The sequence below is a fragment of the Tauraco erythrolophus genome, chromosome 8, assembly GCF_009769465.1.
Source record: "Tauraco erythrolophus isolate bTauEry1 chromosome 8, bTauEry1.pri, whole genome shotgun sequence".
Lineage (NCBI taxonomy): Eukaryota > Metazoa > Chordata > Aves > Musophagiformes > Musophagidae > Tauraco > Tauraco erythrolophus.
The window spans coordinates 23,115,517-23,127,919 of NC_141472.1; the positions used below are offsets into that span (position 1 = coordinate 23,115,517).

General features: G+C 42.3%; 1 protein-coding gene across 1 annotated transcript in view; it reads left to right on the forward strand.

Moving 5' to 3' along the window:
* The first annotated feature begins 1,817 nt into the window (after window positions 1-1,817).
* The window catches only part of STK39 (serine/threonine kinase 39), a 103,965-nt gene continuing 93,379 nt past the window's right edge, over window positions 1,818-12,403 (forward strand). The window contains exon 1 of the mRNA XM_086615586.1: window positions 1,818-1,938. Within this exon, the coding sequence (XP_086471712.1) occupies window positions 1,818-1,938 (121 nt within the window). The remainder of the gene's footprint in view (window positions 1,939-12,403) is intronic.

Below are 12,403 nucleotides of genomic sequence, written 5' to 3' on the forward strand. Positions count from 1 at the left end.
TTAATATTGAATGACAATTTAATACTTCCTCTTCCAAGTCTTGCTGACCTTCAGTTTTAAGTAGATAATTTCTAATGTTTGCATATGAAAATATTTTAATCACTTAGCTTTTAAAAACGGGATTGAGAGGAATCATTAGTTTAGCACAAAAATGTGCAATATTTTTTCTACTACTAGGAGCCTCTGTAGTAACCATGTTGCATGTGAGAAAATGGAAGTTCAGTGCACAAAGAATTCTGTATTTGCAAGTTGCTGACACACCTTCTGATGAAATGTTAAGCAGTAGTGAAGAATTTATTCTTCCTTCAGCCTTCTCACCAACATGGCAAAACAGAAGTAACTTGCTTTCCTTTTTGGAACAACCTATTAACTTCTAAACTGAAGAAGCTACACAAAAAAGTTTAGTTAGTAAAAGAAGGAACTGAACTGAACTAGGACTGAATAAAGTGTCTAATGGTTGCATTATGTGTATCTTTTTTGACTTTAAATCACACTTCATCATAGTTCCTAACAATTTATGAGATTCAGTTCTGTTTTTAATCAGTGCTGACTTTGAAAGCTTTTCTGCTCACATATTATCATTATTAGTTCTAATTACCTTAAACTCCTGCTGTAGTAAAGAAGTGAGATTTTTAAAATCTATGGAAGACTTCTCTTACCCCTCTTCCAGAACTCCATAAATCTTAAAATACAAAGCAGGAAACAGCTATTTTCTAAATTATTTCATAGTAGGTAAAAATCCTGCTGATATTATACAAACACTGACACTACTTAGAGGGTGGAAAGAAAAAAAAAAAGTAATTCTGTACTAATATTAACAGTTTCATCTAACCACAGATTTTTTTAAATCTCATCTTATAGAGCAGGAAGCAGTAGAGAAGTTTATGATTCTTGTCTTGAACATTTGTTCAAATCACTTGGTTCTGGTTAGCCAAGGGGAGCATTTCTCAACTGTGCAGAGTCTTTGCCGGCATAAGCTGAGGCAGCATCCACACGGAGGTGATGGGGTGTGGTTCTGCTACCCTTCCCGGTAAAGGACCACTCGTACCAAGCAGCCACTTGATCACTTTGCAGGACTGGAGCCCTCATCGCTGATGAAAACAAGTGTCTTTTTCACATCCTCAAATTCAAATACAAGCAATCTTGCAACAGCAGCGCTCTTGGCAGTAACACTCGTACGCTGGAGAGCTGTGCTCCAGAGATGTCCGTGTGCTGGTGTTCCCGGCCTGGCAGGTGCTTTCCAGCATCCCGGCCCTGCAGCGCGGCTCCCTCCAAGCCCTTTCCCGGCCCCTGCGCTCATCCCCGGTGGGGCCCGCAGGCACACCCGGGGGGCTGCCGCCAGGGCCGTGGCCTGCACACGCTCAACCCGCCGCCTTTCCAGCCGCGGAAAGCCTCACGCGGAGCGGCGGGATGAGCGGGGAAGGAAGATGGCCGGAGATGCAGCCAGCAGGCAGGTTACGAGGCGCTGGGGAAGCTCCCGGGGTTAGCGGGGCCAACCCCCGCCTCCCGCGGGGCGCCTCCGCCGCGGAGCCAGCGCTTCCCCCTCCGCCGGCGGCGCGGGAGTGGGAGCGACCCCCGCGCGCCGCCACCGGCCGGAGCCCGCCGGGCCCCGTCGCCGCACCCCCTCTCCCCTCCGCGGCGCGGGGCGAGCGGCCGGGGCCGGCGGCGGCGCCCGCCTCTGCCTCCTCCCCCTCGCTGCCCTGCCTCCTCCCTCCACCGGGCGGCCGGCTGCGCGGGGAGGCAGCGCGGCCGAAAGGTGTTGCTTGGAAGGGAAGTTTGAAGAAGGTCGTCGGGTGCCTGGGCGCTCCGGCAGCATCATGGCGGAGCAGGGCGAGTCGCCGGTCCACGTCCAGCAGCCTCAGCCGACACCCGCGCCCGCCGCCCCGGCTGTCGGCTGGCCCATCTGCAGGGACGCCTACGAGCTGCAGGAGGTTATCGGTCAGTGGAGCGGGAAAGCGGGGGGGGGGGGCGGCGGGGGGTGCTGAGGGCGGCGGCAGGGGATGCCGCGGCGGACAGCCGGCCGGCTCCGGGCCTACCGGCGCTTACTCTCCCGCAGCTGGGGCTCGCTCACTGCGGCGGATGCGCCCGGCACTGCAGTGGCGCTGCCGCCGGCTGCTGCTGCAAACTTTATCCGCCCGGCAGCGGGCGGGCGGCGCGGCCCTGGGGGGCGGCGGCTCCTTCTAGAACCCGCCGCGCCCCGCCCGGTGCGGCCCGGCCCGGCGGAGGAGGGGGCCGCCGTCGCCCCGCCGCTGCCCTGCGGTGCATCGTCACTCGCCGCACCGGTTGCCGGTGCCGCCTCAGCCCTGACCTGCCGGGTTGCGCTGGGACCCCGGCAACTCTGCAGACGCGCTCTCTGTGCTTTGTGTGCGGGTGCACACGTGTGCGTGCATCCGCTTCGATTACTCTGCATTTTTCCGGTGCTTTCGTGGGGGAGGTAAACCTCACCCCTAGATCTGCGACGATCGTGGTGACTTCCTTTTAATTATTTTTTTTGATATATTTTTTAATCCCTTTCCTCTTCTCCCTCGCTGTTTAATCTTGCCCCCATCTCCTTGAGCCCCTCGGCCCAGCTCCCCGTGCCCGTCGGTGGCACGTAAGGCCAGCGGGGGATTACAGCTTCGTTTCACCCCAGCCAACCTGCCTTTGTCCCTGTAGGTAGGGGGCTTTCTGGTAGTGCTCTTCAGCGCGTTGTTCACGTGTCCAGCTAATGCAGAGCAGATGTGTTCAGTCTTCATCCCCTATATTTGGATTGGATTATTTTGATTTTTACTGTGTGAAAAGGTGACTGTTGTTAACGATACGTGTGATGGAAAGTTTTCTGTCTCCTGACCTAGATATTGCTTGTTGCTAATGAACTACTTTGGGAAAACTTGCTTTTATTTGTATGTAACATTTTAAACCTCCAACAAGTACTGCAGATGGCAAAGGCCAGCTCGAAGACTGTGATAGCTATTCCTTATGAATGAGACAGCTTAAATGAAAAAAATCCAGGAGTCTTGCCTGCTGATGCTGTTGGTTATCTTCAGTATTACCCAACAATTGCTAATTGTTGTCAGGCTGATGCTAACCAGAACTACATGTTACTGATCTGTTGTGTGTACTCAACTTTGTCATTAAGCCTTTTATTTTTCACAATCAGAAATAAAATAGTTGAGAGAAGTACTTCTTCCTTAAAATGGGGTGGGTTTCTGTTGACCCAGGTGGTGCCTTTATGTTTCTGTTTGCACTTCCTAGGCTGTGAAAAGGGACTAAAGAGGGATGAGAGTTCAGGTGTTCAGGTCCCTGGAGGTGGCTGGCCTGAACCAGGCTGCTGCTCAGTGTCAAGTGACTGTTGCCAACGGAGCCCCCTGCCATGGGCATGGGTTTACTGGCCAGAGGACTTTGTCTTAACTCAGTTTGGGGAATGGATCTAAATTAGCCAAGTGGAAGCTATTCTACTAGCACGAGCTATATCTTTGATGAGGAGCAAATCCCTCTTCTAAGGTAAAAAAGGCCTTGAAGGTGTTGGATTATTCCTTGTCTAGGGTGTGACATGAGTCGTGAGTTATTAAAATAGTATTATTTTCTGTTGCAGTACCTGTAGAGTGCCCAGGTGAGAGTTTCATTTAGAAACTCGTTTCCACTTAAAAGCTTGTCTTTTCATATGTAAAATGTATTTCTAAATATTTATATATAAGCATATATCTGTTGTACAGGTGGGTGCTAAATCAGAGTAGCAAATACCTAGCTGTAGAGAAACTTTATTGCTAATTTCCTACTGGTGCTATTAAATGTTGGTATTATTTCTTTAACTATGCCTAGTGAGGAAATTAAGGTCGGGTAATTTTGAATCAGATTCTTGAACACACTGAACTTCTGTGACTTCAGTTGAACTTTCACTAAACTTAGGTTTCTTAGTGACTTTCAAACTCGCTGAGATTTATTATGTACCATTTGACTTGAAAATCTTGTGCTTAGTCAAATATGTCTTTTTTTCATCCACACCTTTTATTTGTTAGCTTATAGAAGACTCATTATGAGATTAAATTTAGTCTTGATACTATCAAAAATAGTAAAACAACCAACCAAACACACCTCACCCCACTTCCTCCCCCCCAAAAAACATGATAAATTCTATGCATTTGACCAAATGTGGACGTAATTTTGGAGATGTTGGATAATCAACCAAGTGAGGGACTCTTAAAGCATCTCTTTTATATCTGAGAGAGTGTGGAATGATACAGTCTGAACTTGGTTCAGCAGCAATTTATATCCCTTTGCATTGGCCATGCCAGGGTTAATGGCGTTGTGAGCATCAGCAGTTGCCGCTTGCTGAAGCAGAGCCCTTCACCTCTGGAAAGCACTACCTACCTCTGGCTGAGGAGCTGAGTAGTGCCTTCAGGGACGGGTTCAGTTACAACAGCCCTTTGCCAGTTAAATGAGAAAAATAACAACGTATTGAAGCTTCTTTGTGGGCTTTGCAGGAGGAAAGGTACACAGGGTGAGGTACACCAGGGTGGTTTATCACAACACTTCCCAACAGAAGAGGCTTTGTATGGTACAGTAACTAAAACGCAGATGCGGAATGACTCCAGTGGCCTGTTCTCGGGGGCATTTAAAAGTGTTGGTGGTGATCATAAAATGAAAATCTTTGTTAGTCATGTGGGCTATCTCCATCCTGTGGATTTAGCAGGTTGGAGAAGCTCTGCACTTTGTGAGAACGTGAGCTTTTCTTATTGCTCATCTTTGTCTAGCCAGATGCTATTTTGATAATGAAGGCCACATGTTATGGATTTTAAACGATACCGCTTTTTTTCCTTTTCTGTCCATTGCTTCCTTTGTGATGGTTGGGAGATTCAAGTGCCTCTTAAAGAGAAAATGCTGGCTTTAAGGAGTGCTTCTTCTGAGATGTTATTCCATGTTTGCTTTATTTTTAAGGTGGCTAGCCAGTTCTTTGTAAATTCTCCGTGTGCGGTATCATGATATGTTTAATCTGCTCTAGCAGGCAGCTGTTGAAAGGATCGCATTGATCTGACAGGGAACCAGTTCTTCTGCTGGGTCAGTTTTCTGTCAGATCAGGTTCCCTATTTGACTTGCTGCATGGTTGTGTGATTGATAGATCTGATGCAAGGAAGAGGCTCATCCTCTTAATGCCTGCATACAAATCTTTTCTGGAGCAGGAAGAAACTGTTATGATTGCTATCTGTAAATGTGTAGGGTAGAGAGTTAAGAAAGAGGAAATTCTTACATTAGTTCAGATTGATACAAGCTGTCCGTACACCTACCTACTTGGAAATTAGAAGAGGATTCCTAACTGTTAGGAAAGGAGGATCCAAAGCAGCCTTCCAGTAGGAGTTGCAGAGATAAGAACTGTAATTGCTATTAAGGGAGAGCCGGATTTAATTTAGTGAAGGGAGATCTCTTTCTATGATTTTAATGCATTGCGTTAAAATGTACAGTGGATTTTAATGTATGTGCTGTTTTTTTTTTGTAAGCTGGATATGACTTGGATTTAAAAAAAATAAGCTAATAAAAGCAATACTGTGAAAGATGTTCTTAATCAGTTTGAGTTTATAACCAACTATTCTGAATCAAATAACTGAAAGAGATTACTCTGAATTTGTCACTTATATATGTGAGGTTTTTCCCTTCTCAGAAGCAACAGAAATCTTCACAGAACAAACGTTTAAATGGTAATCAAAGTAAAAACTTGGAAATGGAATAGTGTTAAAATTGTATTTGTACCTTTCAAATTGTAATGAGCCCTACATCCCATGGATGAGACAAAGCAGCATTAAATCTTGGTGGTTTTTTGTTTGTTGTTTTTTTTTTTTTTCCTTGTGTTTTGGTCGAGTTTTGCTTTTATTTTGTTTTTTAAAAGTTTTCTTAAATCATTATCAACAAGTGGCTTTGCCTTGTTTTTGGAAGACTGCATCGGAGATGAAGGTCTTCTGCTGGATGTAACAGTGTTTGATAATTGTGAAAGTAAGATCCTGTTATGGAGAAGCAGAGGGTTATCTCATGATTAGTCTGGGTACTAGCTTTCATTATAAAATTATATTTTCATCTCTTCTGCTGCAACTGACTTGGAAAATTAATTTGGCTAGAGTTGGAAAATAAAGGGTTACTTCTGCATGATGGATTATCTATATTGGCTGCAACTCATTAAAAAGTTACCTTAGTTGAACTGAGGCTTTCGTCTAGTTTTGCCTTTCTAACTTTGAGCTCAAAAATATCTTGTGGTTTGTTGCCTCATATAGCGCAGTGTTGCTAAGTCAAATGTGTTGGGGTTTCGAGTAGAACGGGTTACCATTCGAGACTGTTCTGCTGATTTTATAGTTCTTGTTGTAAGCAGTCTGTGAGCCACTCTCTGATGGCTCTGGGGTCTTTGTTGGTGTTTCTAGAGAATGTTATTTACTTTTTTTTTTTTTCCCCTCGCCTCTGCTGCATGTGTATTGCTAATGGCTCTTTGACAGAGAATAGACTCTCCTATATTTGTTGTTATCAGAGATCTTTGACTCTGTAGAGAGGTCTCTGATTATGATGCTCAGGAACTGATGTGCAAGTCTGTAAGCATTGTGTATTCTGTTTTGAAAAGCCTCTCTATAGTTAGAGGTAAAATTACAGTTCTGTGTTGCTCTATTAATCAGATGCTTGTTTCTCAATTCACACTTTCAAAAATTTCTTACTCCTCTGCTTAATCAGAGTTGTGTTGTTTTGTTTTGTTTTTAGTGGGGGGGAAAAAAAGGTTGAAAGGCTTTCTTTTGCAGTAGTTTTTATGTATATGCTGCAAATTAGGTTGGACTGTGCTCAGTGAAATACCACATTGTAGCAACTAAAGCTATGGTAAACATTGATATTTGCTCTCACAGAAATTTATTTCCAAAACCTCTGTAACTCTTGCATAAGAAGCTGCAGAATTTGATAAGTAATACTTAACACTGCCGAAGATCTTTGTATTAAAACTTTGTGTTAAACGATGTGCCTAGCTTAATTCTGCTCCAAAGCAAATTCTATTCCTTACCAATAAATCTTAAAAGTTACCACAGCAGCCTAAGCATGTTGTACATCCACATACTAAATACATCATTCATAACATTAATCGTAACTTAATACATTTGTAGCTTGACAGGAAGAGATTATTATTTTGTAAATTATTTTTTTTTTATTTTGGGAAATAATTCATTAAGATTTTCTGTCAACTAATAACCATTTGAAGAAACTGTAGAAATGGTAAATCCCCATTTAGTATTTTAAAAAGGAGTGGCTTTTAATTCAGTTGTCAGAGTAAAGATGGTTGTGGTGCAATTTAAAAATACCTGGTAGAACACTCACAGTGCTGTGCTGCTAATGTGGCTGTGCAGAGCTCTTAGTTGTTAATTATTCGCCTTGTCTCCACGTGATAGTAATAGTGTTGGGGAAGAGAGCTCTGTCTTGGCTTTTTTGAACAAAAATGAACTTTCTGCATTAGAAATACCCAGATTGGAGACAAGGATGTAGTTTCTATTGCTTCGAAGAGGTTAGGCTTTTTAAGTGAATCAATGATCAATGTTATGTAATTTAGTGACTTTTTAAAAAATTTCAACTCATGCAATTGGAATTCAGACTTGTCGGGAAGAAGATTAATTATGTTTTACAAGAACCTGTGTAACGTGGAAATAGCCAAAAATAAAGAGAGTTATGAGTAACTTACTTTGGGTTTGTTGTGATTTCAAGTAACTGGCAAATAAAACTTGTTTGAAAGTTAATTTGTTAACTGGAAGGATAAAGGAGCACAAAATCAACACATCAGGCAGTTGGCTGGTGCTATGTAATGATAATTTACAGAAGGTGTGCTATGCTTTCCTGCTCTTGGAATCCGCCTAAATCTTTCAAGCTTGGCCCTCGCGTCTCTATGCTTTCGCTCTCCCTCCATCCGAGTTCTTTCTACCACTAAGGTCCAAAACCTCAGAGACCTGGAAAGTCCTGGCTTCACCAGAGTTACTTGAGTGCTAAAAGAGGAGCAGTTCTGCTGGTGAGCATGTGGAAATCTGAAGGGATTGCATGATTTTGATTCTCTCTAAGCCTTACAACAGCAAGATTTTGCATCTTCAAAGTGGAACCACTGCTTCTAACCGGCATTGTTAAGGGTACTTTGATAGCAGGGGCCAAGTTCAGACCTGAGAGAGCGATTTTAGGGTGGATCATGAGTTACTGTGAAACAACTTTAGAACTGTTTTACTTTTTTTTTACTTTCAATGAAGAATCACTTTCCCTTAGCTCAGAGACCAGTTGTTTTTTTCCAGAGTCTGCTTGTCAAACGGAGCTTCTCTTTGTTAAATGGAAACAAACCCACATCTGTTCTGACTGGCTTGAGGCGAAAAACCAGTGAGCTCTCCATGCAAAGGAGATGTGTGTGGCTCATATAGCGGCTACGTGTGTAGGCCATATTTCATTTTTGTGTGACCCTTTTTGTTCTCTCTCTCTTTCCCCTCTTCCCACCTTGCAAAATAAATCAGAACTATAAGGCAGCAGTAGGTAGAAGCTGGTTTTGTTTCCAGTAATTATAGCAACTCTTGGCATTTAAAGAATGGACCTTAAAAATCAAGTTAAGTTAGTCTCATTAACATCTTGGGTTTCCTGAAGTCACTGGGATACTGCTGAGCAGCAGAGGAGCAATGTGCTTGCAGAACTTGGAAGATAACTATGTTACTAGGAAATTTACTGGTGCCCAAAATTAAAAGTGAGTTTTTGTTTGTTTGTTTTTCCCCTAAAGGAAATCACACTTGACAGAAGTTGCCACTGTTTACCCTGTGTAAATAAATAATTAGCTCTTTTGGATGAGTTGCTTGTTACTTATTTCTGCCTTTTGAAACACAGCCTTGCTGATAGGATGAAATTCTGTCAGCTCTGGTAGCTCTCACTGTTTCTTGCTAAGTTTGAAGGTCTTTGGGTGTGCATAAGAGTAGCACGGTTGAAGCTTGTGGGTGTAAGAACATTGTCATCCAGCAGTGGCAGAATGAAGCAATGCTGGTATGAAATCCTTGAGAGAAGAATTTGCTTTAAAACTTTCCTTTTTCCTTCTCATCTCGGTCTCTATACGCACTGTAATAAATTCTGAGTGGTTGTGCTATCAACTCCATAATCGAAGCAGCCAGTACACATTGAATTCTTTTCTCTTGCTTTCTTTTGTGGGGTTTGGCTGCTGCCCTCCTGCCTTGCTTACCCTAGGGTTGTGTGGTGGCGGTGCAGCTCCTCCTTCTCTCTGCCACCTGCATCCTCCTGCACAGTGCTTCTGGGTGGAGACCATACTGTGGTATTTAATGTGTCCCCCAGGCTCACAGAAAACGTAGCAGTGAGAAAAAACGGAGAGCATACAGGGAGTGACAAGCAATCGTGTGGTACCTGACAGTGCAGGAGGAACCTAATTTTTCCTGAAACTGCTGTCAAGTCAGAGTTACTTTAGAAGAGTTGGTTGCCTTTCAGGAGAGACTGGACTCTTGAGAGATGGCAGTAAACGGGAAGAAGCTTAATCTTCATGGAGAAGTGTGCATACCTCCTGGCTTTTAGGTTGGCTGGTGACTGTTTTGTAGAAAGTTTCCATGGCAGTGGTGAGATGCTGACAATGCTGATGAAGGTGGTGTGTTTTTAAAGATTCTCTCTAAACGATTCTCAGGTGTGATTTTCCAGGGTTGCTGTTTGTTCCAAATCTCCAGCTTGCTCCTGAGAAAAACTCAGTGAAAAGTTTGAACAGTGTTGTTTGTTTGTTAGCTGAAGTATTAAGTTTGTGGCATTGGTGGAGTTAATATTTCTAGTCCTTTGGCCCAAGATATTTGACTAGGTATGTGATTTTATTCAACAGTTTGGTGAAACCCCAGTATGAAAAATTAGCTGTCTCCATTAATCCTTTATCTTTATGATTAACAATTTCTGAATCGTTTTATTAGCCTAATTATTCCTGTGGATGTCTGACTGCCTCTGAGGTATTCTGATCAGAAGTAAAATGTAGGTGAAACTTGAAGATGTCCTATAAGGCTGATGTAATGATTATGATACACAGTTCTTAAGCTGAGCTGTGCTAACACGCTTAAAGAGAAATGAGGATGAGAAGCAGACTAGAAAATGGGAAGATTTTCTGTGTTTCTAGTCATGCTTTCAGAAGTAATGTGAACTTAAACCACATGATCTCGAAGGTCAAGATGAATGTTGAATGTCTGAGAGTTTTCTTAATAGGAACAAATAATTACTCTAACTGTAAGCAAACTATGTGCCAAGTATACCTACTTCAAGGTAGTGGTACCAAAATACTTAATTTAACAGACCAGAAAAATGTTGTGTATTTACCTGTTGATCATGATTGCTGTCCTATAAGAGTGATATGGACAAGATCATAAGCTTGAGCTATTACTTTAGATTTCTAAGAAACATATTCAGAAGGGTCACAATTCAGTTACAAAGTTGCTTTTCCTTTCTCACTTCTTTGCTTTGAAGACATTTTATTACAGAGACTGAATTCGCACTTAAAATTTATTCCTGCTAGTGTCTTGTTCTTCCAGCCGCTGAGCCACTTCAGACTGATAATAGGAGCTTCGTTAGAATTAGTTTAGAATCACCTAATGAAAATTTAATGATATGATAGCATTTATGTTGCCTCAACTCTTCCATTGTTTCATGAGAAGCAGGATGAGAAATAGGTAAGTTTTTTTGCTTGTAGTGTGTGGCCATGATGGACTCAGATTCTAGCGGGCATGTTCTGTTGGGATGAACTAGCTGAAGACGCTTTGTAGCTCAACACTGCAGTATTAATTAGAGATCTTCATGACAGTGCAGTAGCAATACTGCCTTTGTTTTGGTAGATTGCTGTTCTTCATTCTCGGAAGAGAATGATGCACTATGTGGTGACATCCGGAAGACTTGGAAAATACTGCATTCATGGTATTAGAATTGTTCCAAGTGTTTACTTTCAAACTAAACGAGAAACAATAAAATATGCCAACTAAATCAACACCAGCATTTGTTTATCGTGCTACTTCAGAAATGAACAGTAATTCTGTTTTAACAGCTTTTTTTTTCTAGGCGGGAAATCTCATTCAGCCTAGCAAATCTTCAATTTATTCTGCTTGTATAAGGTGAAGTGGAGTTAAGCAGCATTCTGCGGAGTTCTGATGATGCTCTGGTAAGGTAACTCTTGGTCCCACAATGAATACCAGATATCAAGCTCTCATGTCATTATGCAGAGCCATTTTTAGTGTGAGTTTTGCCTTCCATATGTCAGGATTTGTGTGCCTGTTGAATAATGGTTTCTGTATCGATGATGAAACAACAGGGGGAATGAAATGATCACAATCCATGTTTCTCTTCTGAAAATATTTTAACTAAAACTTAGATCTTACAGTTTATCTTAGGAGGAAAAAATACCTGGCCATGTGATATAATAGAGTATTTAAAGGTTTTAGTAGAACATATGTTAGGAAAGGTTTTTTGTTTTTATTTTGTATTTTATTAGGAAGAACTAGTTCTGTATTAGAAGAGTGCTGGAGAAAGAAGTTTCCTTACATCTGTCAACTTTGAATGCAAAGCTTTATTTCTGAGGCAGTGTCATGCACCTCTATTTGTTATGATAAAATGCCATTGCTGTTGTGGAGTATGATTCAAATTAACTGCTAGGTTAATTTTTTTCTTCCTTAATACAAAAAGATAATTTACTTTGAATTTTTTTTCCTTATAGATCTTTGTTGTGTAGACAACTGTAGCTCAAACTAGCTGTTTCTTCCAGATATGTTATTCTAGGGCTTTAATTTGTGATATTCTGAAAACTCACAGCTGAATGAGGTTTGGACATGCAGGTAAGAAAGAGACGGGAAACAGTAGAAACCTTAGCCCTGCTGATCATGTCTCAGCTTGGGCAAACTAAACCTGTTCAGGGAGTCTCTCTTAACAGAGATCTTCCTCAGCTTTGTACTTCAGGTGTGAGCCTGCAGAACTTCAGCATGTCCCTGGCCACAGAGATGATTAAAGGACTGGAGCATCCTAGCTGAGAGCTAGGACTATGCAGTCAGGAGAAAAGAAAGCTCAGGGGGGATCTTACCAATATGTATAAATATGTGATGGGAGGGAATGAAGAAGAGGAAACTAGATTCTTCTCAGTAGTGCCCACTGACAGGACAAAAGACAATGGACACAAATTAAAACCGATGAATCTCAATCTTAACACAAGAAAACTTTTACTGTGAGGATGATCAAACACTACAGCAGGTTGCCTGGAGAGGTTGTGGAGTCTCCATCTGTGGAGATACTCAAAACCTGGCTGGGCAACCTGCTTCAGCGGATCCTGGGGGTGGACTAGCAGGAGGGTTGGTCTAGATGATCTCTAACTAACCTAAATGATTCTATGATTCCATAGTTTGAAAGAATTTTTGGTGATATCTTTGTGCGAAACAGCAGC